This window comes from Stenella coeruleoalba (assembly GCF_951394435.1).
Source record: "Stenella coeruleoalba genome assembly, chromosome: X".
Classification (NCBI taxonomy): Eukaryota; Metazoa; Chordata; class Mammalia; order Artiodactyla; family Delphinidae; genus Stenella; species Stenella coeruleoalba.
In genome coordinates, this window is record NC_137152.1 from 83,991,636 (window position 1) to 84,017,215 (window position 25,580).

At 46.0% G+C, this 25,580-nt stretch overlaps 1 protein-coding gene across 1 annotated transcript in view; it reads right to left on the minus strand.

Annotated features, from left to right (window-relative positions):
* LOC307180627 (uncharacterized protein) overlaps nucleotides 1-25,580 on the minus strand; it is a 122,965-nt gene that overhangs the window by 1,337 nt on the left and 96,048 nt on the right. Inside the window, exons 31-48 of the mRNA XM_079910997.1 lie at nucleotides 20,798-21,320; nucleotides 10,847-10,944; nucleotides 6,211-6,394; nucleotides 5,824-5,977; nucleotides 5,130-5,213; nucleotides 4,908-5,012; nucleotides 4,711-4,791; nucleotides 4,503-4,572; nucleotides 4,267-4,355; nucleotides 4,040-4,147; nucleotides 3,743-3,852; nucleotides 1,907-1,943; nucleotides 1,456-1,524; nucleotides 1,317-1,372; nucleotides 1,066-1,173; nucleotides 902-960; nucleotides 678-793; nucleotides 540-582 (exon numbers count right to left, since the gene is read on the minus strand). Coding sequence (XP_079767123.1) covers nucleotides 540-582; nucleotides 678-793; nucleotides 902-960; nucleotides 1,066-1,173; nucleotides 1,317-1,372; nucleotides 1,456-1,524; nucleotides 1,907-1,943; nucleotides 3,743-3,852; nucleotides 4,040-4,147; nucleotides 4,267-4,355; nucleotides 4,503-4,572; nucleotides 4,711-4,791; nucleotides 4,908-5,012; nucleotides 5,130-5,213; nucleotides 5,824-5,977; nucleotides 6,211-6,394; nucleotides 10,847-10,944; nucleotides 20,798-21,320 — 2,094 coding nt within the window. The remainder of the gene's footprint in view (nucleotides 1-539; nucleotides 583-677; nucleotides 794-901; nucleotides 961-1,065; nucleotides 1,174-1,316; nucleotides 1,373-1,455; nucleotides 1,525-1,906; nucleotides 1,944-3,742; nucleotides 3,853-4,039; nucleotides 4,148-4,266; nucleotides 4,356-4,502; nucleotides 4,573-4,710; nucleotides 4,792-4,907; nucleotides 5,013-5,129; nucleotides 5,214-5,823; nucleotides 5,978-6,210; nucleotides 6,395-10,846; nucleotides 10,945-20,797; nucleotides 21,321-25,580) is intronic.

The following is a 25,580-nucleotide window of genomic DNA, read 5'->3' on the forward strand; positions in this document are numbered from 1 at the left end:
TCATGCTGAGAGGGCAATTGTTCACGGGGGCCAGGGTGTCGGGAATGGGGAGGGCAAGTATAGGAGCAGTCTGCGCCCAGTGACAGGGCCCCTGACGACCACCACACAAGTTCATGGGATGCATTTTTCACAGCCGCCCAAGAGGTGGATACTACTACCCCATTTTGAAAATGAGGAAACTGAGACCTTAAGTAATGGCCCAAGTTCTCAGAGGAAGTATCTGGGAAGAGAGCCACCAAAATCCACAGCCTGTGTCCCCAACGCCCAGGGTGTGCAGGGCAGACAGGCATGGACACAGCTCAGACCTGGGTTGTCTGTGGGAAGCCTGAGGGCAGGAGAACACAGTGGGGAAGGGGAGGCGGGGGGAGGGGATGGGAGGGGAGGGCAGGTGGGGAGGGGAGGGGTGGAATGCAGGGAAGGGAAGGGAAGGGAAGGGAAAGTAAGGGAAGGGGTCAGGGAAGCTAGGTGGTTCTGGGAGTGAGCCTGGCCAGGGGGAGGCAGCAGTGGGGCATCTGCGCTGGGGGTCTACACACACTCACCTGCCTTGAACACCCCACTGACGGAGAAGCAGAGCATTGTTTCCTGAAAGGGAAGAGCCCAGGTGCCCAGTCACCACCTCCACCTCCCACCCACCTGCGGCTTCCTGGGCCCACCCGGGGGAGGAAGCAGGCGCTCACCGTCTGGAACCACGTGTCCACCACGAAGGAGCTGAAGTCATGCTGAGTCTTGGGCAACACACAGAGGGTGTGCACAATGACACGTTTTGTGTGCTTCAGCAGCTGGACCCGCAGGTCTGTGAGGGGAGGGGAAGCGAGCGAAGGTCAGGGGCTGCCACGCCCTGGGCCCTGTGATTGACCCCTTCACTGCCCTTTCCCACCCAGTCTTCCCATCACACACTCACAGGGGTCCTTGAGCTTCTTCATATTCCTGCTGTCCTTGAAATACTTGCACAAGCTGCTTCTAGGAGACAAAGAGCAACAGTGGGTGGTGGGTGTTTGCAGGAGCTGCCTGTGTCTGCTGGGGAGCCACACAGCCCAGGAGCACAGCCTGTGCTGTGATACTCACGGGGCTGGGTCCTCAGGGTGGAAGGGAATCGTCAGGGAGAAGCAGGCCTCCTCGTGATAAGCACCTGCGAGAACCTGTCTGTCTCCATAGTCATGGATCAAGTAGTACCTAAGGAGGAGCAATGAAGACAGTCTATCTCTGTGGTCTGGACCTCAAATGAGACTTGAAAACTCCCCTGAGCAGACCTGTGCTCAGGTGGCCTCACCTGTCCTAGCCCTCCCTCCCTTGCTCAGCTTCCCAGAGATACTTACTGCTTCAGGAATTGCAGGACTAGGCTCTTCAGCTCATCAGATCCAAAGTAGCTTCCCTGGAATCAAATGGCACTTGAGACTATGCAGTAGATAAAGCCTCCCTGCAACACCCCAAATGTTGTTTGATCCTCTTCCTCACCTTGCAGGGCTTTACTATGTAGGGAGTGTCAACGTCAACGGTCACTGGTGGCGGTAACTCCTGGCCATCCTGGAGAAGGGAAGAGAAAGTCAGGAGTGGAGACCAGGGGAGTGGCCCTGGATGATCCGGGAAAAGGATGGGCCCAGGAGGGTGAGGGTCAGAGGTCAGGTGTGAAAGGGCCCTGGAAATTCCATGGGAAAGCTTACAGTGGATGTCTTCATCATGAGGTCCTGGAAGTCTCTAGTGTTATATTCAACTTGTGTGTGTGCGTGTGTGTATTTATGGGTATTTTTCCAGCAAGTATATCCATGTCATTTTCAGGAGTCCATGTCCCCCCAAATGGTTAAGGTTCTGATGCTAATATGTGATCTAGGCAAGACCCAAAGGGCTTGAGGGCAGGTGCAGAGGCCACCGACATTCGTAAGAGACAATGATTTACGTAGGCACTTACCAGGCCTAACAACTTCGGGAAACATTCTCTGATGGCCCTGTCCAAAACCAAAAATAGAGAAGAGGTGGTTGATAGTTCAAGGTTGCAATGCTTCCTTTGAGTTAAAACAGTAATACCATAAACAGAGATCAGTGTGTTCTGGCCAATCCAGCAGCACCCTTTGCCCACCTCTGCTCCTGATTTTAGGGGTTTTCAGTCCACTTGCCTGTTGAGCACTGAGCATCTGTCATCTTACTGTCTGAAAGGCACTGTCTCCTCATCTCTCTCAGTACCTTCACTTTAATATTCCTTCCCTGCCTCCCTTCCTCTCCTTCGCCTGGGTAGCTCCCACCCAGACTACTCGGACTCCCTTCTCCAGTGCCACAGGGACCAGCATTTCAAACCCGTACTGCAGGGCTTCCTTCTCCTCCCTCCCTTCCTCCAGGGCCCCACTGAAGGCTGTGGGGAGAAGAGCGGATGGAGTGGGAGCCCGGGGCTCTGCTACCTCACTGGGGGTCCAGCACTCTGGCAAGACCCCGACACCCCCCAGGGATGGCCCAGGATGCTGGGCCAGCGAGGTGAGTGAGGTGGGGCTCAGGGAGGGAGATGGAGGGGATGAAGACAGAAAGGGAGTGAAGGTAGGAAGGGAGAGATGAGAGAGACATAGGGGCACAGAGACAGGGGAGAGAGAGACAACAAAGGGAAGGGAAAGAAGCTCTCCTGTGGTCGGGGTCCGGGAAGAAGAGAGAAAAAAGGGGAAACGGCACACTTGTTGCGGCTCTTCACCTGCCCCAGAATCGCCCAGACACACCAGGTAGGAATGGAAAATATGCACATGTTGGGCTGGGGGCCCAATGGATGCTGGCTGAAACTTTGTCACCTGTGTGAGCTCAGCCAGACTTGGGCATGGGAAACCGAGCAGCCATGGGGGCAGATCTTCCTCAGAAGGAAGAAAGGGTCAGGACCCAGCTCAGTATGGGGCTGAGGATCCGTGGCCCCCTCTGATGATCACTGTCTTCTCTCCCGATGACCCCTGCACCTCTCTGAGTTGGTTCTTTATCTGAGGAATCATACCTGTCTCAGGCTGCCCAGGGCTCCTGTGAAGGACCAGGCGGGATGATGTGACGTGTGCAGGGAGGGATGGGAAGTGCCCCTCAGAGGCCTGTCCTTCTGTCTCCTCTACCACCTCTGCCCTCTGCCTTCCACTCCTGCCTCAGGAAGCCCTCTGATCACTGGCGGGGGCCCACGTCTGGCCCCTTGACTCAGGGAGCCCTGCTTTTTCCCAAGGAGGGTCCAGTTCCTGGCACTGGGCCAGCAGAATGGATGTCATGACAGCAGCCACCCATGGCCTCAGCCCTCAGCATGACGCAGGAAAGCCCCCATGTCAACCTGCAGGGGGAGGGGGTATCCCTTTGGAGGAAGGGGAAGAGGGCCCCTCTCAGAACGGGGGAGGCAAACCCCATCTCAGCACGAAGAAAGAAGGCTTCTCTCAGCAAGAGGCCCTGGACTGGAGGACCCTTCTCAGTCCAGGGCGCCAGCATCTGGATCAAGGATGGTCGCTCCTGGTCCTGGTGAGGAGGAGAAGCCCTGCTTCCTGGGGCACACTCTTGGGAGGCCTTGCTGGAATATATCTGGGCGCAGAGAGCTGGAAACAGACCCCAGAGCGCCTGCAGAGGTGAGCAGGTCAGGGGAAGGAAACTCCTCACCGGTGATAGGCACAGAGAAAGCAGAAGGTGGGGCCTGTGATCCTCCCAGAAGACCAGGGCTGCCACCTTTGGCAAAGGGGCACTGTCACAGATAGTCTAGGCTCCCATGGGTGAAGGTCACCAAGAAGGGTGACAGGGTGTTCACACTGACCTTACATAGGTGGACTGGTCTGGGAAGGTGTCACACAATGGGTTCCCTTGCAGCCACACCTCGTCAAGCTCCAGCGCTTGCATCTTGCTCAACTCCCACACAGACGTCAGCTGAGAAATATGGGGCAGAAGTGGGAAAAGGAATCCCAGGGAAAGAGGGACATCCGGATCCCGGCACCCCCAGAACCCTCCCTCCCACACAGGTACCTTCACCTGCCTCCTGTCATCACTCTGATGGACACTAACATGCCCCACCCCCCACTCTCAACCCAACTTTGACCTGGCTCCCTCTTCTCACCTCATTTTTGGAGAGGTTCAGGATCTTGACCGTGGGGGCCATCTGTATAATGTCAGACAGGCCATCCAGCTGATACAGTTTGTTGCTGCTCAAGTTCAAGGACAACAGCTTTGGGGCAAGAAGAGGTAGAGTGAAGGTTACTATCTAGGACCTTGGAGACAAATCTGCCCTCCACCCCATCTCTTCCACCCCCTACCCTAATACCAGCACTGGGCCTACAGCCTTACCTCAGGGAAATACTTTTCGATGACCTGCAGGGTGGCAGCCATGCAGCTTCTTCGATTCAGAAATATATCAATATCATAGCCCACCAAGTCTTCAGGAAGGAGAGGGGAGGGAATAGGATGGCTGAGTGGGGTGTGGGGCCAGCACCAGCCCCTCCCCACGTTACCATCCCTAAGTTCTCCCTCCAGGAAGACCCCTCTGCCCTCACCCGCCCTAGAATTACTGCTGTCAGCCGTACCTGGGTCAAGGCGGAGCCTCTGGAGGTCAAGAGCTTGCTGGGAGACATCAAATCGTTTGCTCAAGGTCAGCTGTGGAGAGAGAGATGGAGAGAGCCGCTCTGAGGCTGTGGTGGTTGCAGGGAAATCGGGGGCGAGGGGGACGGGGGTCTGGAGGAAGGAGAGGTGGGTCTGAGCGCTGGCACACTACTCGCCGTGAGTCTCCATTACCTTTAGCTGCTCCATTTCTCCTGGCTTCAACTTATCCCGCACAGAGTAGGGAACAGCGGAAGGGCTGACAAAGACAGGTATCTGCAGGAAGAAGAGGTGGGGTAAGCACCAGGAACTCTAGTTCCAAAGAAGACAACCAGCCCCTGGCCTGTACTCCTTCCTCAGGATGAGGTACACGTAACGCCCTCGACACACACCTTTCGGCTCTCCTCGTCACGAATCTTGTAGCTGACATCCATCAATGCAGAGGCAGTGCTAGCTTCCTGCACAAAGAACCGAGCCCCATTTTGCATAAAGTGCAACTACAGGGATTGAATGCAACAGCAATAGAATCAGAAGCCAACAGACCCTGCTGAACCAGGTCTCTCTCTCTCCCCCTTCCCTGTGCCCACACGTCTGGCTTCGGCATCCTCTCTTACGTCCACTGGAGTGAAGGGGACACTGCAATGGCTCTGGATTGACTTCATTAGCCATGTCTTGTCATACTTTATCCCATAAGGAATCTAAGGATGAAAAGAAGGCATGGGAGAGAGGACAGACAACAGGGAATTTAGGCTGGAGGAGGAACCTTTTCCTGTTCTTTTCCGGCCTTCTACTGGGCTTGAAAGGGCTTGTAAAGAAGGGACCACTGGCATGATTTCTTACGGGTGTGCGTAATATGGATTTCCTAAGTACTCTTTCTCTCCAGTCAAACTCTCTTCCACATAATCAAGGTGTCAGAGATGATCTTCCTTTTATAAATTTCCAGGAGATCCTACCCAGCGCACACACTGCTTGCCCCTCAGACAAGGTCTCCAGAGGCTCGACCCTCTGTCTCCCACACTCAGCTTGCCAAGCTGAGACCTCCAATGTGGAGTCGCTCCATATCCTTGGCAGTAGTTTCCATCTTTGCTTTGAGACAGGCTCCTCCGTTCTCCTCACGGTCAGCCTGCTCCCTGTACATTGCTTCTCTGAACCTGCCCTTAGATGAACAAGACTGTTAACTCCTGGTAATAAAAAGGACAGATTACAAACTGTCCCCAGTGAAAGAAACCAGCATCTCTACATGAGACCAACACAGCTCCCCCTGCCTTTTCTCTCCTGCACATTCCGTACATTTTACAGGATACTCACTGTGACCCTGAACCAGCTCCCTGGGGTTCCATCTTGTGTGTTCTCCCCCATTTCCCTCTCCAGAGGTTTTCTGTTTCTCCACACAGTAGTATGCATGTGGCCTTCACTTTGCCATCTCACTCCTCTCTTGTTGCCTCGGATGGTACAAGGAGAGCTGCAGGGGGGACGTGGAGAGAAGGACGGTGAGTGGCCATAAGTGCTAAGAAAGTCTTCTGTACACCCTCGTCTCTTTGACACCAGCTCTACAATTAGGATTGCTCAACCATTATTTCACTTCTAGCATGCTTCAGTTTTGCAGTGAGAGAAGAAAAACAAGTCCACGGAGAGTGAGAGAGGTGCATAGTCCCAGGGGCTGCTGTGTACAAACTCTGCTGCCTGGCCACTTACTGGCTTACTTCGGGGTCCTCCTGGACATCCCTCTTCACCACGTTTCCATCATCCTCCTGGAGGTTTGAAGGCTGAGGCTCACACCCATCACGTTCATAACGAGGGCTCCTCTCGCCAGAATTACCTGGGAAAGAACTCCAACCTTTCTTTCTTCCTTGAGGTGGTCTACCACCATCACTGTACTCTGAAAAGAGGAACAAAATTACAAGTTTGCAGACACATCTGTGGTCCACTTACCACGTACCATGTCTTAGGCTAACAGCATGGTAGGGCAGGCCAAGTGCCAACGTGGCCTAAAGGACCAGTCCCACAAGCCTCAGAAAGGACACTCTTCTGCCTGTCCAGAGAGGACAGCCTTATCCGACAGATGGCACTATCAGGGGAAGAATCGAGGAGGAGCAGGATGAGGAAGAGGACGACAAGGAGGACAAAGAGGGAGGAGGGAGGAGAGGACAACTGCGCTGAAACTTTTAAAACAGTGGAGCAGGACTGATAAAGAACCGAGGTGTATGCATCCATGGGCTAGACTGAACACCAGTCATATATACCAGGAAGGCACCCGAATCTTGCTTTCTCTCAGGACTTTCCAGCAACCACACCAATACCTCTCTCGTGCTTCCCAAGTCCAATGAGCCACCATACCGATTCCACTAACAACCAGCAAGCTAGCTGGACTTCCTTTGCCAGTGCACTTGGAGCTTTAATGTCAGGTGGCACTGAGGTAACAGCCTCCTGAACTGTCTCCCTCCCTCCAGCCTTGCCCTGAACAATACTCTGTTTGAAAGATCCAGAGTGACCTCTCTATTGGGCCAGTCTGAAATGCCTTTCAGCTCAGCAGGCAACTCTTCCTAACTTCAGCCCTTCTATAACAAGGGTGTGAACGATAACCTGGAATGATGTATCAGCCACCATTTCCCAGTGTTTAGGGATCCTTCTTTTTGCTTTCTATTACTGGTTTTTAATTTGATTCCATCGTGGTCAGGAAACACACTCTGCGGGATTTCAATTCTTCTTTTTTTTTTTTTAATAATTTTCTTTCTTTATTTATGGCTTCGTTGGGTCTTCGTTGCTGCACACGGGCTTTCTCTACTTGCAGCGAGCGGTGTTACTCTTCGTTTGGCGCACGGGCTTCCCGTTGTGGCGGCTTCTCTTGTTGCAGAGCTTGGGCTCTAGGTGCGCGGACTTCAGTAGTTGTGGCACGTGGGCTCAGTAGTTGTGGCACACGGGCTCTAGAGCGCAGAATCAATAGTTGCGGCGCACGGGCTTAGCTGCTCCGCAGCATGTGGGATCTTCCTGACCAGGGCTCGAACCTGTGTTCCCTTCACTGGCAGGCGGATTCTTAACCACTGCACCACCAGGGAAGTCCCTCAATTCCTTCTGAATTTATTGAGGTTTGTCTGATGTTCGAGGAGATGGTCTAACTTGGTGAATGTTACAGAGACCCTCGGGGGAAAAAACTGTACTCTACTGTTGTTGGGCAGACTGTTCTCTTTATGTCATGCAGATCTCATTAGTTTACTGTGTTATTCAGGACTCCTATATCCTTGCTGATTTTCTCTCTAGCAATTCTGTCACTTGCTAAGAGGGAGGTGGGTGTGGAAGGCCCCCACTATAAATACAGATCTGGCTCTTTCTCCTTTCAGCTCCACCAGTTTTTCCTTCATGTACTTTGAGGCTCTGTTGTTTGGTGCGTACACATTTAGGAACTTTATGTCTCCCTGGTGTCCTGATCCTTTCATCATTCTGTAAGGCCTCTCTTTGGCTCTTGCTCATTTTCTTTACTCTGACATCTACTGTACTGGATACTGAAGCTACAGCCACGCTTAGAAAGTGTCCTGGGTATACCTCACCTTGTATTCACTCCTAGCAGTTGTGTTGCTGTTCACCCCTCCACCCACAAGTTCTCCCCTCCAACATATCTAATTCACCATGGGAAAAGATTTGGAAGTTTTTCCGCACCTGCAAAATAAGATCGTGTCAATTCTCTCTCCCATGGGTGGATTCACTAAGGGTATTTTATTTTTAACGCATTCCACTGAAACAGTGAACCAGCAGATAATCATACTAGTGGCTTGTGGGGAGGGAGGATTATGGTAATTACACTGTTACAAACCAGCTTCCGTTGGGTTGTAATACTTAAAGTCCTCTAGGTTTGTGTGCTGTGCCTTTTGTACATTAACTATTCCATGTTGTCTCAGGGCACGCTTATGAGTAAAGATGCGCCCACTGCTGATCACTCCACGATGGACTGATTACGACCAGGCCTCAGATGAACTCCTCTGGGGAGCCCTTGCTTTCCCTGTGTGGCCCGCTGTCAGGGCAATCCTGCTACTCACAACCTTGGGACTTTCCCTGTGTGGCACTGGAAGTGAAAGGAAACACAGATAGGGCATTTGACCCACAAATGCCACTTGCTCAGTCCCCAAACCTCGGAGGGGGCCTGGCGTGCTCTCTTTCTCCCACACTCCACATCCAACTGGTCAGGAGATTCTCTCGGCCCCTCTCTCAAAGTATGTCCAGAAGCCGGCCACTTCTCACCACCTTCATTACCACCACCCTGGCCAAGATACCAACAGCTACCTCCTGGACTGTACTGCTGTCCAGCTGGCCCCTCTGCTTTCATCCTGGCTCCCTTACCTGTCTCTTTTCAACCCAGCAGCAGAGAGCAAGTCAAATCATTTCACTCCTCTGCTCAACACCACATAACGATGGTTTGAAGCCCACCAACATGTTCAAAAGCCAGGAGTTCATAATGACACTCATCAACAATAACAACACAAAGAGGAACCTTATTGGTGACCTTTGGAGAATGCCGGGCAACCAACTCACTTTCAGGAAAATCCAGCAATGAAAGGGAAAAATTCACATTTTAAAGGGAGCAGTAAGGGCATGTGGTCTATGTACGGTGTATAGAAAGAGTCAGAGTCATTTGCAAGAACCCACTTTCCTTCCGAAGTAACGTTGCCGAGGGGAAAGCGTAAAAGGGAGCTATATAACAGCTACCGCAGTCCCCCGGCTGACCAACTACGTCGGGTGCCTGAACAGGGCTAGAGACCTCCCTCATGAAGGTGATTCAGACACAAGCAATCTCAGACATCGACTTGTCAAGTATTTGATAGAATAATCCAGTGAAGCTCTGTCACTTACTGCGTACGTGATTTTAGGCGAGTATTTTACCTCTCTGAGCCTCAATTCCATCATGCGGTAGTGCTGTTTGCCATGTGTTTCCATTTGTCCCTGTTCCGGCGACCTGGAAGAGCTGTACTTCTTGAACTCCTTTGTTTGGACAGGGCTGTGTATGTGACTGGTTCTGGCTAATGGGTTGTGAGTGACATGTGCTATTTCTGGGCCAGAACATATGCTTGTTGGATTGAGACCTTGCAGGGTCCTCTTCCCCTCAGGCACAGAGACTGACAACTTTCTAGATGATGGCTGCTCTGTCAGTTTGGGTCTCCAAGTCATTCCAGTAAGAATGGCTCAGACCCCCAAAGTCCACCATCCTGTGAGGGGCATGCACCTGCCATGGACATGTAGTCAAAGTGAGGAATAAGCCCCTGAGATATGGGGACTGTCTATTACCACAGCATAATCTAGCCTATCTTGATTCTTGTATCTTATCTGTGAATTAAAATAACATCCTCTCAGGATTTTTCTGAGGATTACATGAGAAAACTGGTATGACAAGGTTGCCACAGTGCTTGACATAAAGCAGGAACTCAAAAAATGGCAGCTATAATGATTAAATAATAATAACAAACTAGTTTTGAAAAGTGTGGAAAATTGGTATAAAATGAGAGCTATTTCATCCACTCATCCTTACGGGTAAGTTGTATCATCTTTTCAAGAGTGGGGCATTTTATTTTATTTTTAAGACTTCCTAATGACTAGCACTCATGCACTTATTTCTTGCCGTCATGATATCAGAAACATAAACTGAGGTTATATGTAAAGAATGAAAAAGTGGAAAGATTAAGCAAAAGAGAGAATGACTAATGACATAAGATAAAATGAGTTAGCAATAAGTGGTTTCTTAATGAGAAGAACAGATTTTAATTATTAGTAAGCATACATTCTTCTTAGTAAACAAAGGTACAAGGTATTAATGCGGCAGAAGAGATTTACTTTGAACAGGCTTTCCCAAAATGTTTTCTGAGGAACACTAGTACTTCCAGTGGTCTGTGGAAAAATGTTCCTTTCCCACATAGCTTGAGGAAACTACCTGCTACAGACTGAATGTTTATGTACCAACCTAGTCTCCAAGGTGACAGTATTTGCAGGTAAAGTCTTTGGTAGGTGATTAGGTCATGAGGGAGGGGCCGTCATGAATGGGATTAGTGCCTTTACAAAAGAGGACCCAGAGAGCTCCCTTGCCCTTTCTGCCATGTGAGGATACAGCGTGAAGACAGCCCTTTATGAACCAGGAAGCAGGCTCTCACCAGACTCTGAACCTACTGGTGCCTTGATTTTGGACTTCACAGACTCCAGAACCATGAAAAATAAATTCTTGTAATTTGTAAGCCACCTGGTCCATGGTGTTCTACTATAGCAACGTGGACAAGCTAAGACACTACCCTATTCTTTGAGATTCAAGTGGGATATTATCTTAAAAATATAACAATATAGAAATCCTTTTTACCTTCATTTTTGTATGTCCCATATTTCTTCAATGGATAAAAACATTTTTGTTGTTGCTGTCTCTCAGACATAGTGTCTTGTAGAGCAAACCTGAAAGTGCTGAAATGAGAGGAAAGAAATGGCTATTATATAATACAAAATATATATATCACCCCCTTAACCATCTCTCAAACAATATTTAAATCCCTCACAAATGTAAACACCATCTTTTACTTGCTGCATTTTACTCATTAAGTACCATCTATGTGATTTTTATGAAATGTATCATCTATAATTTTACTTAATATGGTTTTCTTAAATAAATTCACTGTTTTTTCCCACATGAAGGAAAGGGGAGAGCTTCTAAGGAATGTAACAAGGAATGGTTAGAAAATCAGGAGGAACATCAGAAGCCAATAGTGTCTGTCTGGACTAATTTAAGCCGTTTAGAGAGTCCAAGCAGAAAAAGATTATGGCATCCCACCTCCCACAGACTTTGAAAAGCTACTGATCGGCAAAGTAAATACAGAAAACAAATTCTGAACCTTAACGTTTTGGCTACTTTTACACTTTTACTGAAAAAATATCAAATTAAAGAAATCTCTCTCCTTGACTCTCTCTACATAACAAATTAAGAGACAGAAGTTAAGATCATATTTTAAATCATCGATACGAACTGGCATCTAGTTCTCTGGTGTTCCTAATAACAAACGTGGTCGGAGGAGCGCAGAGGACGCCATCACATGGCAGGCAGTGAATATGAATATGGAAGAGAGATAAGCAAGAGTAGGGCTTTAATGTGGGGGTTGGGAAGGAAGGGGGAAGGGAGGGGTCCACCCAGTTTCCCGAGCCTAGCTGCCGAGAGCAGCCCATGAACGCCTGCCGCCCGCTGTCCCACCAATTCTGAGTAAACCTCTAGTACCGGCGGGTGCCCCTCCTCCCCGACTACCGCCTACCGTCTACCGCCTACCGTGGCAGAATATGAAAGCTGGTGGAAAGGTTGGCATCGAAGCCAGAGCCTCATCAAAGTTCCCCCTCAGCCAGGACAAGTACCTTAATTCTAAAGGTCTTCTTCACCTCTCGGTCTGACTCCTCAGAAGGCTAAGCCGAGTTACCCACCGTTCGGCAGGCTCTCCACACGCTGAAAGGGCGCCCCCCTCGGTCGCGACCTTATGGCGTCACGTGACTGCGCGACCTACGTAACGTAATGTAATGCAACGCGCCGCTGTGGGGCCCTACCTGACTTCCAGGGGCTTGGCTGGCGGAGGCCACAGAGTAGAAGGACGCAGGTGACCTCAGGGTTCAGGAGCTCTCAATCGTGAACTGTGACCGAGAGAAGTGAGCCTCAGGAGACCACAGCATGTCCCATGACCGTAGAATATACACAACCAACAGCCGAAGGGTAGGTGCGTGTTCACATGACGGCAGGCGCTTTGCCTGCCATGTGATGGTAGCGGCCACATCCGTGTTGACTCAGGGATCTGAAGATTCTGGTAGCCAGCAATCTTCACGAGACAGAGATGGCTGAGCCTGATGTGTGACCAAGGGGGAAATGTGACCTACCATAGCATCCATACGACTCTCAGAAGCAGGTCACCTGTGTGACTTGGAGGGCTGAGGCTTCCACGTGCCACTAGCTAGTGAGGGCCACATGACAGGATGAACCCACATGATGGGCAGGGTTTAGGAGTCTGCCATGCTCTAGCGACTTGAAAAGCTGGATCTACCACATGATCATAGTGGCAATAGGTCCAGAGAGACTACACGAGCTCAGGGTTTAAGGGCTCATGGTGCTGACATGGCCAGTAGGTCTGGGCCTGCCACATATCTGTCAGGGCCTGCCACTTGATGGCCGCATCCGCGTGACCATAGCCTTAGGAGCCCACGGTGCTCAAAAGCTGGGTCAGCCTCCTGAGTGTAGGATAGTGACAGCAGGGTTCTCCCGGCTGCATGTTTCAGGAGGCCGTTCTCTTCACGAGACCTGGAGACCTGAGATTGCCCACATTCCTGGGCTTCCCGTTGATGGTGGTGCCTCCCGATGATCTTCCTCAGAACACAGGCTGGCTTCACCTGCCCCAGCCCCCTTTTAATGTGCTAATGTGCTTCTTTCGTGTGCTAATTCTGTTTCCCTATAACACGTGAAATTTAACACATAAATTAACACATAGCAATGGACTAGGTCCTCCCTAAATCCATAACCATTGCCATATTTTAGGGACCGCTTCAAAAACCTAAGCGGTGGGTACAGGTAAGCTTTGTTGCCGTAATTTCATGCAAGTCTAAGAGAAATTAAAGCAAACTCAATAAGTGAATTTTAGCTGTTAATTTGAAAAAATATATATATAATGATTACTATGTGTCAGGCACTTTAAAACGTCAACCCCTTTAATGCTGGCAATTCTATAAACGAGGTACTATGATGATTATTCCAGTTTTCACAGATGAGAAAGTGGAAGCACAGATGTGTTAAGTCACTTGCCTAAGAGGTAACTGAACCTATAGGTGCCAAACCAGGGTTTACTCCCAGGCACCCTGGCTCCAGACTTTGTGTTTTGATCACCCACAAGAGTCTCCAAAGAAAATTAAGAATAATTCAGCCTTCCTTATTCAGACTAACTGGAAAGCCATCCGCAGTTACTGAAAAGTTGAGATCATAGAGGACCTCTTTAAAGTGCCATTTAAATAATTTCCAGTACTATCAGTAATTAGAACGAATCCAAGCTGAAGCCAGGTAAGGCCCTCGGATTCATTTTAAGGTATAAATATAAACTTATCCTTAATAAGTGAATATTTCTGTATATAAAAGTTGGTATAAAATGCTAGACATTAGTTGAAAACGTTTCCTTCTTTTATTTTTAAACACTCTAAAGAGAAATATTGCAGACTTTATGGCTCTTTTTCTCTAAAGAGAAAAAGTGCAGACTTTATGGCTCTTTACGGAATTCCAAAAGTTAAAAGTGAGCAGAATCTGAATTAGATATTACTGCATTTATATTTTGTTTGCATCTTCCTAGAAAGGACAGAGAAAGGGAAAGGAGAATATACAATATAGTTTTGGTGTTTTTTTTCTTATTGCAGCTTTACAAACACCTCTTTTGCTGATTGGTGCGGAGAACAGAAGATCTGTCTGTATATCCAAAAGAGATTTGATGTGATCTTGCCTGTTTGCTGGCTTAGGCAAACTTAATGCTATATAAGCAGTGGGATTATTCTGCCAGCACCCTGCAATGTGGCATGGCTACATAAATAACCTGAAGAAAATACAACAGACCAAATTTTGCACCATGGTTAAATTTGAATATACTAGTAAGGATAACAGACTGTGTTTGTAGTTCTAAGCCTGTTGAAGGAAGTAGTGATTTTTTGGAGTGACTCTGTTTGGGCACATTGCTGTTACTTAGATAATTTTGGAAAATTATTTATGGGACACATGTAAATGCAGGGTATGAAAACGGAGCCACGTGTTTACGATAGAGCCTATTATGAAACCTCAAGATGCATTTAGGAAGCATCTGTATACAGTCACTGGATGGAATCCAACAGCAAGACCTGATGTCTGTCCCAACTGTAGCTTCTGTAATGGGCAAATCCACTAATGGTGATTGAGGTCAACTTCTTTCACCAAAAGGCAAACCCTGGAGTTCTAATTATAACTTTACTTGGGAAGGGTCAGATATTCTCCTGTCAGAACTAAAGGTCGTATCATTTATTCTTTCCCTGTGATGATTACCAGGAGTTATTTTAGGATTTAAAAATATATTTAGTTACACCAGTGGGTGCCCGTCAGCTCTTTGTAACATACATTGGGGAAGGGACGCTAAGGCTATGGGTAAACACCTGTATGAACACAGCTTATATGAGCTAGGCAGTTTAGGCACTGCATGTATCAGGTGCTGTGTTTGTTTAGGTGAGGCAGGCTGATAAGCTATTTTTCTTGAATGTTGTTTGGCAAGGTTTACTGGGAACAACTTTTACTTCTTTTATATTTCTGTTTTGGGGTGGACGTTTTGGAGGTCAGTGCTAGTGGCTTTGTTTAACACAGAGACATGGGAAAGGAGAATAACAGACATTTGTGATGCTGCTAAATTAAACTCAAATGCTTTTGGTTCAAACACAAATATGTACAACTCAAGTAGAGATCCTATGTGAATTTACTTTCAGAAAGTAAAATTGACTTAATCTGGTAACATTATCCAAGAGAACTTATGAGATATTGCTGTGCCTTTATAGAAATGGTAATCGAAACATGTTTTTCTTTGTTCCTTTAAGAAGCTCGTTAATTAACTAGAAGTGACTTTACTGTCAGTGTCAAGCAATGGGAAAGAAGAGAAACAATTGTAGGTAGTGCTCCCTGTCAGAGTACTCAGTGTGCTCCCTTCCCCCAGCATAGTGTAAATTTTAACAGCTCTAGGTGATGAGCCCATTCATGGGGACTACCACAGCCTGGAAACAGAAAATTACATCCACCGTGAAAACTTCTTTTGAGGACAAAGAATGGAAAGGGGTGAGAAGACAGGGATTCCTTACAGGGTTTTTGCTCATAAACTATGTCATTTGAGATGGTATGATTCTCTGATACACTTTGAAAATCCCATCCACGTGAAGACCACTTAAAAATTAAATAAGTGTGTTTCAAGGCTTTAAAAATTATTAGACAGGGAGAATTGAAGTGGTCCTAGCTTGGCTCTTGTTATCCACTCATTGTAACTATTTTTATGCCAGCCCCCCCAAATAATTCTAACTATAGACTTTGAAAGTATTGTGAGATGGGTTTTTATGTAAACAGCTACATTGTTTCCTTGTTACGATATCACACTGGCATCTACTACTGGTGGATATGTTCCCATATGATGTAAATGAGTGACCTTTGCCAGTTTTCTTTAGAATAAAAGCAGGCTTTGAGGACTAAATTATATCAATGAACTTTGCATTTCCATAACATCACCAGATGATTTTTAATTATCTACTTCATGTAGCCTGTTTGGGTCCAATGATAATCTAAAATGTACATGATGCTCTACCTTTTTTTCCCACAAAATCTGGAAAAACATGGCCTATCCTGTGCTCTCTAAAAAATGACAGGCACTTGCAATAGTTGACTATCACTGGATTCTGAAATTCTAATTTAGTCTAGTGTATCTGTTATTATATGGGACACTTTGATGCAATTCAAAGTCTCCCAAATAGGGAGGGGGATCAAGATGGTGGAGTAGGAGTATGTGGAGCTCACCTCTCCCCACAAACACATTAAAAATACCCCTACATGTGAGGCAATTCTCACAGAAAACCAACTGGAAACTGGCAGAAGATCTCCTACACAACCAAAGCTGCAAGGAATATCTCAACATATCCAGGAAGGACAGAAAAAATTTTAAAGGCATGAGGATGGTCCTGACACCCCTGGGAGAGATCTGTAAAGGAGGAAAGGTACACATAGGCAGACCCTTGCCCCAGGGAGCCCCCGTGCCTGCTGGAATAGCCGCTGGGATAGTTGGAGGGGCTGCAAAAGCCTAAATTCTACTCACAAGGAATGCATGGATGCTGGCTTGCTAACAATCAGGGCAGAGAGAGACTGGCACTGGCGGCTGCTGCCTTGCTGCACTTCCCAATCCAAAGCACACACAAGGTGGTGGGGCCACAGATGCACACAGCAGCTGAGCATTGAATCTTAGGTACACATTCAGGGAGAGGACTTGATCTAGATGTGTGGAGACAGCCCGGAGGGCCTGGTGTATGGTCTGGGCCAAACCAAGGAGCCCATTGTGGCCCACACATAGTGGGGGCAGGTCCTGCCACAGTGCCCATTGTCAGTGTGCACACAGTGGGGGCAGGTATGCGCATGGTGGACTTTGCCAGCACATGCACCAGATGGCGCCATGGAAAGGCACAGCAGCTGGGCACTGCATGTCGTTTATTTCACGGTGGGAACACACTGGCCCCGCTCACTCTACACCATAGCTTGGAGCCAGATCTGGAGCTGACAGGTCCTGGGAGAGGTCTGCCACAGAGGCAGCCCAGGTTCCAGGCAGCGGCACAACCACCTCAATTCCTGTAGCCACAGGGCCCCGGCCGCCAGCACCAGCCTACTCCACACCACAGCCCAGCACTAGGTCTGGGATGAAAACACAACAGAGAAAGGGATGCAACCTTGGGCTGCTTCTTGGCAGAACCATGGATGCCTGCACGGGAGGCACATAGGTTTGTGGTGACCACACAGACGTCATTAGCTTCAGTGGTCACCTCTTTGCATCAGGGCGTGTGCTCAGGGGCAAGGGAACCTGACTGAACCTGAACCTCAGGGCTTCTACAACAACAGCTGGGAAGCAGACCCCAGCCCCAACAGGGCTGTGACACCCATCGAGCAAAGAGGAGGCCCCAGCCAACAACCAGTGCAGGCTCTGGTCAACACAACTTCAAACACACCCCCTATCAAGGGAACAAGGGCCAGCACACTTTAAGGAAATATGTGGCAAGCACCCACACCAAAACCAGCCCTTGCACCAAAAATATTGGACTCATACCATCTACACAGGGATCCTCCAACCTAAAAACACCCCTTCAAGAACACAGTAGATTCATGCTTCTCCTAAATTCAGAGAGAAAGAAAGTTGAGTGGAATGAAAAACAGAGGAACTCTTCCCAACAAAAAGAACAAGAGAAATCCCCTGAAGGAACAAATAATGAAAGAGACCTCACCAGTCTACTAGTCCCCAGATTCAGAAAGGAGGTAAGAAAAAGGCTAAAGAAATTAAGAAAGATTATTGATAGAAATGCAGATCCCTGCAACAAGGAACTAGAAACTCTAAAGAGAAATCAATCAAAACTAGACAACTCAATTGCCGAGATAAAAAACAAACTAAAAGCAATAAATAGCAGACTAACCAAAGCAGAAGAATAGATAAGTGATCTGGAAGATAGAATAATGGAAATCACCAAATCAGAACAGCAGACAGAAAGACAAAATTTAAAAATGAAGAAAACATATGAGACATTATATAAGAAATATATAAAACATTATATTATCCTTTATATAGGATAATATAAAGCATGCGTAATATGCATAATCATATGCATAATGTGCACAGTCCTATGCATAATAGGGGTACCAGAAGAAGTGGAGAGAGCAAAGGAGATAGAAAATATATTTGAAGAAATTATGGCTGAAAACTTCCCAAACCTAAAGAAGAAAACCGATATCCAGGTACAGGAAGCACAGAGGGTCCCACACAAGAAGAACCCAAATAGAGTGACACCAAGACGTAGCATAATTAAAATGGCCAAAGTGAAAGATATAGAAAACTACAAAGTCAACTGGGAAACAAGGTTTAAAATGGCAGTAAGTACATACTTATCAATAATTACTTTAAATATCAGTGGACTAAATGCTCCCATCAAAAGACAGAGAGGCTGAATGGATAAAAAAAAAAACAAAACAAGAATGTACCATATGCTGCCTATAAGAGATTCACTTCAGGGCACAAGACACAGACACATTGAAAGTGAGGAGATGGAAAGCTATTTCATGCAAATGGAAACAACAAGAAAGCGGGCTTAGCAGTACAGATATCAGACAAAATAGACTTAAAACAAAGTCCGTAAAGACAAAAAGGACATTATATAATGATAAAGGGATCAATAAAGAAGAGGATATTACACTAGTTGGCATATATACAGCCCATATAGGAGCACCTAAATATATAAAACAAATAGTTACAAACATAAAGGGAGAAATTAACAGGAATACTATGATACTAGGAGACTTTAACACCTCACTGACATCAATGGACACATCTTCCAGACAGAAAATCAACACAGCAACAGAGGCCCTAAATGACACAGTAGACCACTTGGACTTAATTTATATCTACAGGACACTACATCACCCCCATAAACAGAATACACATTCTTTTCAAGTGTGCAAGGAATGTTCTCTAGGCGAGGCCACATACTAGATCAGAAAACAAACCTCAACACATTTAAGAGGATAGAAATGACTTCAAGCATCATGTATCACCACAATGATATGAAACTAGAAATCAACCACAGAAAGAAAAATGGGAAAAGAATGAATACATGGAGACGGAACAACATGCTACCAGAACACCAGTGGGTCAATGATGAAATCAAAGAAGAAATCAGGAAATACCTCAAGACAAATGACAATGAAAACACAGCCTTCCCAAATCTATGTGATGCAGCAAAAGCGGTCCTCAGAGGGAAGTACATAGAGATTCAGGCCTTCCTTAAGGAACAAGAAAAATCTCAAATAAACAGAAATAGAAAAAGAATTAGAAAAAGAAGAACCAAAAAATTCCCAAAGTCAGTTCTTTGGGAAAGATCAGAGGAAAAGAAAGAAAATAGAGATAAAAATAGAAAAGATCAATAAAACCAAGGGCTGCATTTTTGAAAAGACAAAATCGACAAACTTCTAGCCAGGCTCACCAAGAAAAAAAGAGAAAGGGCCCAAATAAACAAAATAAGAAATGAAACGGAAGCAACAACTAATACCACAAAAATACAAAAAAAAAACCCACACAAAAACCAAAACATATAAGAGAATACTATGAACAGTTTTATGCCAACATGTTAGACAACCAAGAAGTAATGAACAAGTTTCTAGAAATATACAGCCTGCCAAATTTGAGTCAAGAAGAAACAGATAATTTGAACAGATCAATCACCAGAAGTGAAATAGAATCTGTAATTAAAACAAAACAAAAACTCCCTGCAAACAAAAGTCCAGTACCAGACAGCTTCACCAGTGAATTCTACCAAACATATATAGAACTTATACCTATACTTCTCAAACTCTTCCAAAAGATTGAAGAGGAGGGAACAGTCCCAAATTCATTCTATGAAGCCACCATCACCCTGATACCAAAAGCAGACAAAGACACTACCAAAAGAGATAATTACAGGCCAAAATTTGTGAAGAATATAGATGCAAAAATCCTCAACCTCATATTAGCAAACCGAATCCAATGCTACATTAAAAAGGATCATACACTGTGATCCAGTTGGATTCATTCCAGTTGCTCTGATAGCCTTATGGAAGTTCCCTTGTATGTTATTTGTTGCTTTTCCCTTGCTGCTTTTAATATTCTCTCTTTATCTTTAAATTTTGCCATTTTTAACTACAGTGTGTCTTGGTGTGGTCTCCTTTGGCTTGACCCTGTTTGGGACTCTCTGTGCTTACTAAACCTGGATATCTCTGTCCTTTCCCAGGTTAGGGATGTTTTCAGCTATCATGTCTTCAAATATGTTCGCTGCCCCTTTCTCTTTCTCTTTCTCTTCTGCTTCTCAGACCCCTATAATGCAAATGTTAGTACACTTGCTGTTGTCCCAGAGGTCTCTTAAACTGTCCTATTTCTTTTTCTCTTTTTTTCTTTTTTCTATTCTGCTTCAGTTATATCTACTACTCAGTCTTCCAGCTTGCTCGTCCATTCCTCTGCATCATTTCATTTACTATTGATTCCATGTAGTGTATTTTTCATTTCAGTTATTGTATTCTTCTCTGTGTGGTTCTTCTTCATATTTTCTAAATCTTTGTTAAAAACTTCTCACTCTGTTCATCCAATCTTCTCCTGAGTTCTTTGAACATCTTTATGATCATTACCCTGAACTCTTTATCAGGTAGATCGCCTATCTCCACTTCACTTTGTTCTTCTTCTGGGGTTTTATCGTGTTCCTTTGTTTGGAATAGATTCCTCTGTTGCCTCATTTTGTCCAATTTGCTGTTTTATTTCTCTGTATCTGGTAGGTTGGCTCCATTTCCCAACCATAGAGAAGTGGCTTTTTGTAGGAGACGTCCTGTGTGACCCAGCCGAGCTCTCCCCTCTGGTCACCAGAGCTATATGCTCTAAGGGTGCCCCCTGTTAGGGCTGCATGTGTCCTTCTGCTGTGACCAGCACACTACTGTGGGTGGTGTGGTAGGTGTGGCTGGCCCCTGGTCCAGTGGGTTGCCAGGCCCTGCCTTGTGCAGAGGCTGGTGGCCACTGGCGAGTGAGGCTGGGTCATGAGGCTGCTGGCTGCAGTGCCCCAGGAAGTCCCGGGATTAGCGCTGGCCCACTGGTGGGTGGTGCTAGGCTCTGCAGTGGGTGGTGGTGGGGCTAGAGGTCCTGTATCTAGTGTCAGCCTGCTGGTGGGCAGGGCCAGTTCCACATGGCTGGCTGCCGGGTTTGGGGGTGTCCAAAAGCTGGTGTTGGCCCACTGTTGAGTGGGGCTGGATCCCAGGGCAGCTGGCTGACGGGTGTCTTGGAACTGGTGTTGGCCTGCTGGTGGGTGGGGCTGTGGCCCAGGGAGTCCTGGAGCTAGTGCTGGCTCGTTGGTGGGCAGAGCCAGGTCCCTGGGTCTCTGGCTACAGGGCCTTGGATTCCTGAAGCTAGTGCCGGTTTGCTGGTATGTGGGGCCAGTTCCTGACATGGCTTGGTATGGGGTCGGGGGTGTCCTAAAGATGGCGTCATCCCACTGGTGAGTGGGGCCAGATCCAGGAGCAGCTGGTTGAGGGGCCCAATGTGTCCCAGAGCTGGTGCCAGCCTGTTGGTGTATGGGCTGGGTCCTGGCATGCCAGGCGGCAGGGCTGTGGTGGTTCTTGGGCTAGTGTTCCCAGAGGAATATTCCTTTTTGCATATTTACAAATATGTACATTAACAGAAGATGTTCTTTAATTTTATTACATTTTCATGAGACTGGATTTCTTCTAAAAGCTTGAAGCTTTTAAAGATATTCCATATTGAAATTTAATGGTGCTCTTTAAAGAAAATTGTTGCTGATCATAAATGTTGACAATTTTCTTGCTTCTCACCTTTCATACCTTTATGAACTCTGTGTTGTATGTGTACAGAATGGTAATACTTGATGAAATTGTAACTATAAAGAATCCATTCCCTTCTAGTCAAACTATCCTGACACAATAATATCAAAGTACGATAGTAAAGAAAAAGCTTTGCCAAAAATTTGAGAAAGAAAAAGAGATTTCAGTACGCTACCATGGATGCCTTTGTGGTCCTTCCTAAACTTACTGCAGGGGTGAGAGCTCTAGTGCTTTGTAACTACCCATTCACTAATTCAATGTAGGTATTTCCTGAATAGAAGTATTTGTTACCTGGAAAGACATAGTACTTGAAAACCATTTGAGCTTGAGTACTGTGGGTATTATGCTCATATTGATAATTGTGCTTTCAAATGGTGCCTGAAGGTGAATATTTTTGTTTACCTATGCAATATACATTCCTCATCTTCCTAAGTGGTCTCAAATTTTCATTAGTGCATTTCCTCCCTCATACAGTCACATGTTTGGGGGGAATTTGCCTGCTAGTTCCAAGGGTGAGACCAGAGTTACTCTAGATCTCACGCAATAATCCTATGTCCCTAGCCACAGTCATTGGTTCAAGATTGGGCCTGAGTCTTTATATCTTTGAGCCACTGGATCAACTAACCTAAAGTCTCCTCTACCTCTGGGCTCTCAGTTATATAAGCAAGTATCTTTCCTTATCGTATACACAAAAGTGGATTTTACTTTCTGTTACTTGTAGCTTTGTTACTTACTGCTATATATGTTTTTGAAGATATGTTATCGGGTGAATGTAAGTTCAGAATTTGTAATCTTCTCAATACATTTTCTTTTATGGTTTGATAGTCGCCTTCTTGGTTGCAATTGCTTGATGTCTATTTTGCCTGATAGTAATACAAATTAACCATGTTGCTTTCAGTTTTACTGACCATTGGTATTTTTTACCATCACTTTATTTTCATCCTTTCTGACAGTCTACTCTACCTACTTCATGAACTGCTGAAACACGTTCATAATGCCTGCATTAGACTGTTCAGACTGCCAAAACAAAAATACCACAGACTAAGAGACTTAACAACAGAAATTTGTTTCTCACAGTTCTGGAGGCTGGAAGTACAAGATCAAGGTGTGAGCAGGGGTGATTTCTTCTAAGGCCTCTCTCCTTGGCTTGAAGATGGCCATCTTCTTGCTGCTTTTTCACATGGTTGTCCCTCTTTGTATACACACTTCTGCTGTCTGTGTGTCCTAAACTCCTCTTCTTATAAGCACACCAGTCAGATGGGATTAACGTATCCCCTAACAGCCTTAAATTCACTTAATCACCTTTTAAAGGCCCTATCTCCAAATCCAGTCACATTCTGAGGCACTGGTAGTTAGGGCTTCAGGGTATGAATTTTGGGAGAACACAGTTCAGTCAATAACAGAACCTAATGTTAAGATGACGTTACCATAGAAAACAAGAGAGCAGAGGCAGGAGCAATGATGCGGAGCAGGCAGTAGGATGGTATGTTAGGCTTTCATTTTCCTATAGCTTCTCCAGTTCCTAAAATTCTCGAATGGCCAATGAATCCCAGGCATTTGACTGAGAAATTTGCATTGCTACTACCTCAGCCTGGACCTAAGGGATGGGAACTAGTATTCCATACTAGTTAATAGCTCACAGCTTAAAATCTAACACTTTCCTCTTATCAATAGATCTGCTATTTTCTTCCAAGATACTTGACCCTTCTTAACCTCAGCTTCTTAATTAGATACAGAGACAAAATAATTAGTCATACAACTCCAACTGTGAGAATTAAATGAAATTGAGATCTACTTCTGCACATAATCAGGGCTGATTGCTGGGTGGAAGGTTTGGAAAGCCGTTTCCTCAGCCATTTATGCACAGAATGTTCGGGCGCATTCTATTCTAACAGCTCTATGTTCTAGGTCATGCCACAGCATTGTCAATGAGACATGCAGAAGGGGAAGAGTTGCGTCTGTGCACTGGGGTTAGACCTTTTGGGGCCCCAATTATCTCACCAAATACCTCCCTTACTATTTAGCAACCAGAGCCACTATTTCGACTCCTAATCTTCAGGAAGACAGAGACATTGTCTGAATTTGTTCATGGTCCTATCTTCCCTTCTTAGCACTAAGCTTGACATGCACTAGGTGCATGAATGGATGAATAAGTGGATGAATGATAGTTATATTCCACACATATATCTTTCTTCTCTGACAGTTAGTAGCCCCTGGCAGCCCAGGTTCAATCCCCGGTTGGGGATCTAAGATCCTGCAAGCCACGCAGCACAGCTAAAAAAAAAAAAAAAAAAAAAGATGGATGCATTATGTTGAATACAAATTATAGCTCAGTGAAGTTGGTTTTTAATATGTCTTTGTATCCCTTCCAGAATCTAGAGTTGTGTCATGCTCATATGTGGAATCAACCTGTATTTTCAGATTGAACTGTACAGTTTGGCTTTTTCTGTGTTTGCTTGCATGCTTGTATTTTTTGTTTGTTTGTTTGTTTTGGTTTTTTTTTTTTGGGACAGCCAAGAATATTCTCGGGATCTCCTGACTTATACATCCAACCACATGCTCCCCACCCAGATTTTTCATAGGCTCCACAAACGACATGGTCAAAACAGAACGGTCAGTTTCCTGGCATTGCACCAAAGCTGGTCTTCCATTCATTTCCCCATCGAAGAAAACCACCCTAACCCAGCTGCAAAAATCCAAATTCCAAGAGACACACTTAATTCCTCTCTATCCTTACCACAAACGTGGACTTCATCAACAAGTTCAGTACTTCCAAGATACATCTCATCTCAAACCCCATCTCTCGCCTTCCATTGCTACGACTGTGGTCTACGAGACTGTAACCTCTCACTGTCATGTGTGTAGTAGCCTCCTAATCTTGTCTCTTGATCTTACAGTTGCTCTATTTCAGTCTGTCCTCCAAGGAACATTTAGAATGAGCTTTAATAAGGTAGATTATAATAATAATTCCCTTCCTTTCAGAAAGAATCCAATGGCTCCATCATAATAAGAACAAAACCCAGAGTCCTTCCCATGGCCCACAGGACCTTCTGTTATTGGGCCCCTCCTACCATTCTCACCTCATTTTCTAACACCGTCCTCCCAATACACACTGCATACAAGCTGTTCCTTAAAACTGCCAAGCTTGCCCATATCTTAGGGCCTTTCGTCTTGCTCTTCTCTCTGCCTCAAGCGCTCAGCTCCTATATCTTCCCACTGCTGACTGTGTACTTCTTGTTATTTCCATATTAAATCTAAGTTACGTCTTCTGAAAATCCTTCCTTGCCTTCCCCACCCTAGTCATTCTCTGTCACATTTTCCCATATTATTTTCTTAATGGCTCTCAAATCTTGAGTGTATCAACCCCTGTAGAATGTGAGCTCCATGAGAACCATGACCCTGTCTGTCAGGTTCTCTGATTTATCTCCAGTGCCTATCACAGTGCCTCACATATCACTGGTAACCAATAAATATTTGTTGAATGAATGACTGACTGAGTGAATGACGTAGATTAAGCATGCTAAGTTGTGAGGACTCAGGCATAGTCTGGGACATGGGATTTGGGAGGATGGGAGAGTGAGCTCAGGTGTCTCTGAAGCAGCAGTTTTGTTTGAACCCATGAAAACTGTGGTTGGAAAACTGGGTAGAAAGAACAGGATAATTGAGGTAGTGCTTCTAGCTGCCTTGGGTATGAAAGTGTAGCATATGTTCTATACCTATTCTCCTTCTTTCCTAATAAAAGACCCCAAATTTATTTGCAACAGTAATGTTTCCAGTAAAAGACCACATTTATAGCCTCCTTTGCAACCAAGAATGGTCACATGACCGACTTCTACCTATTGAGGTGATGGCAGAAGTGTTGTATAGTAGTTCCAGGAAGGTGGCTAAAAGGGAGATGAATTTCTCAGACCAAGGTATTTCTCATACCATCTGTTGTGGACTG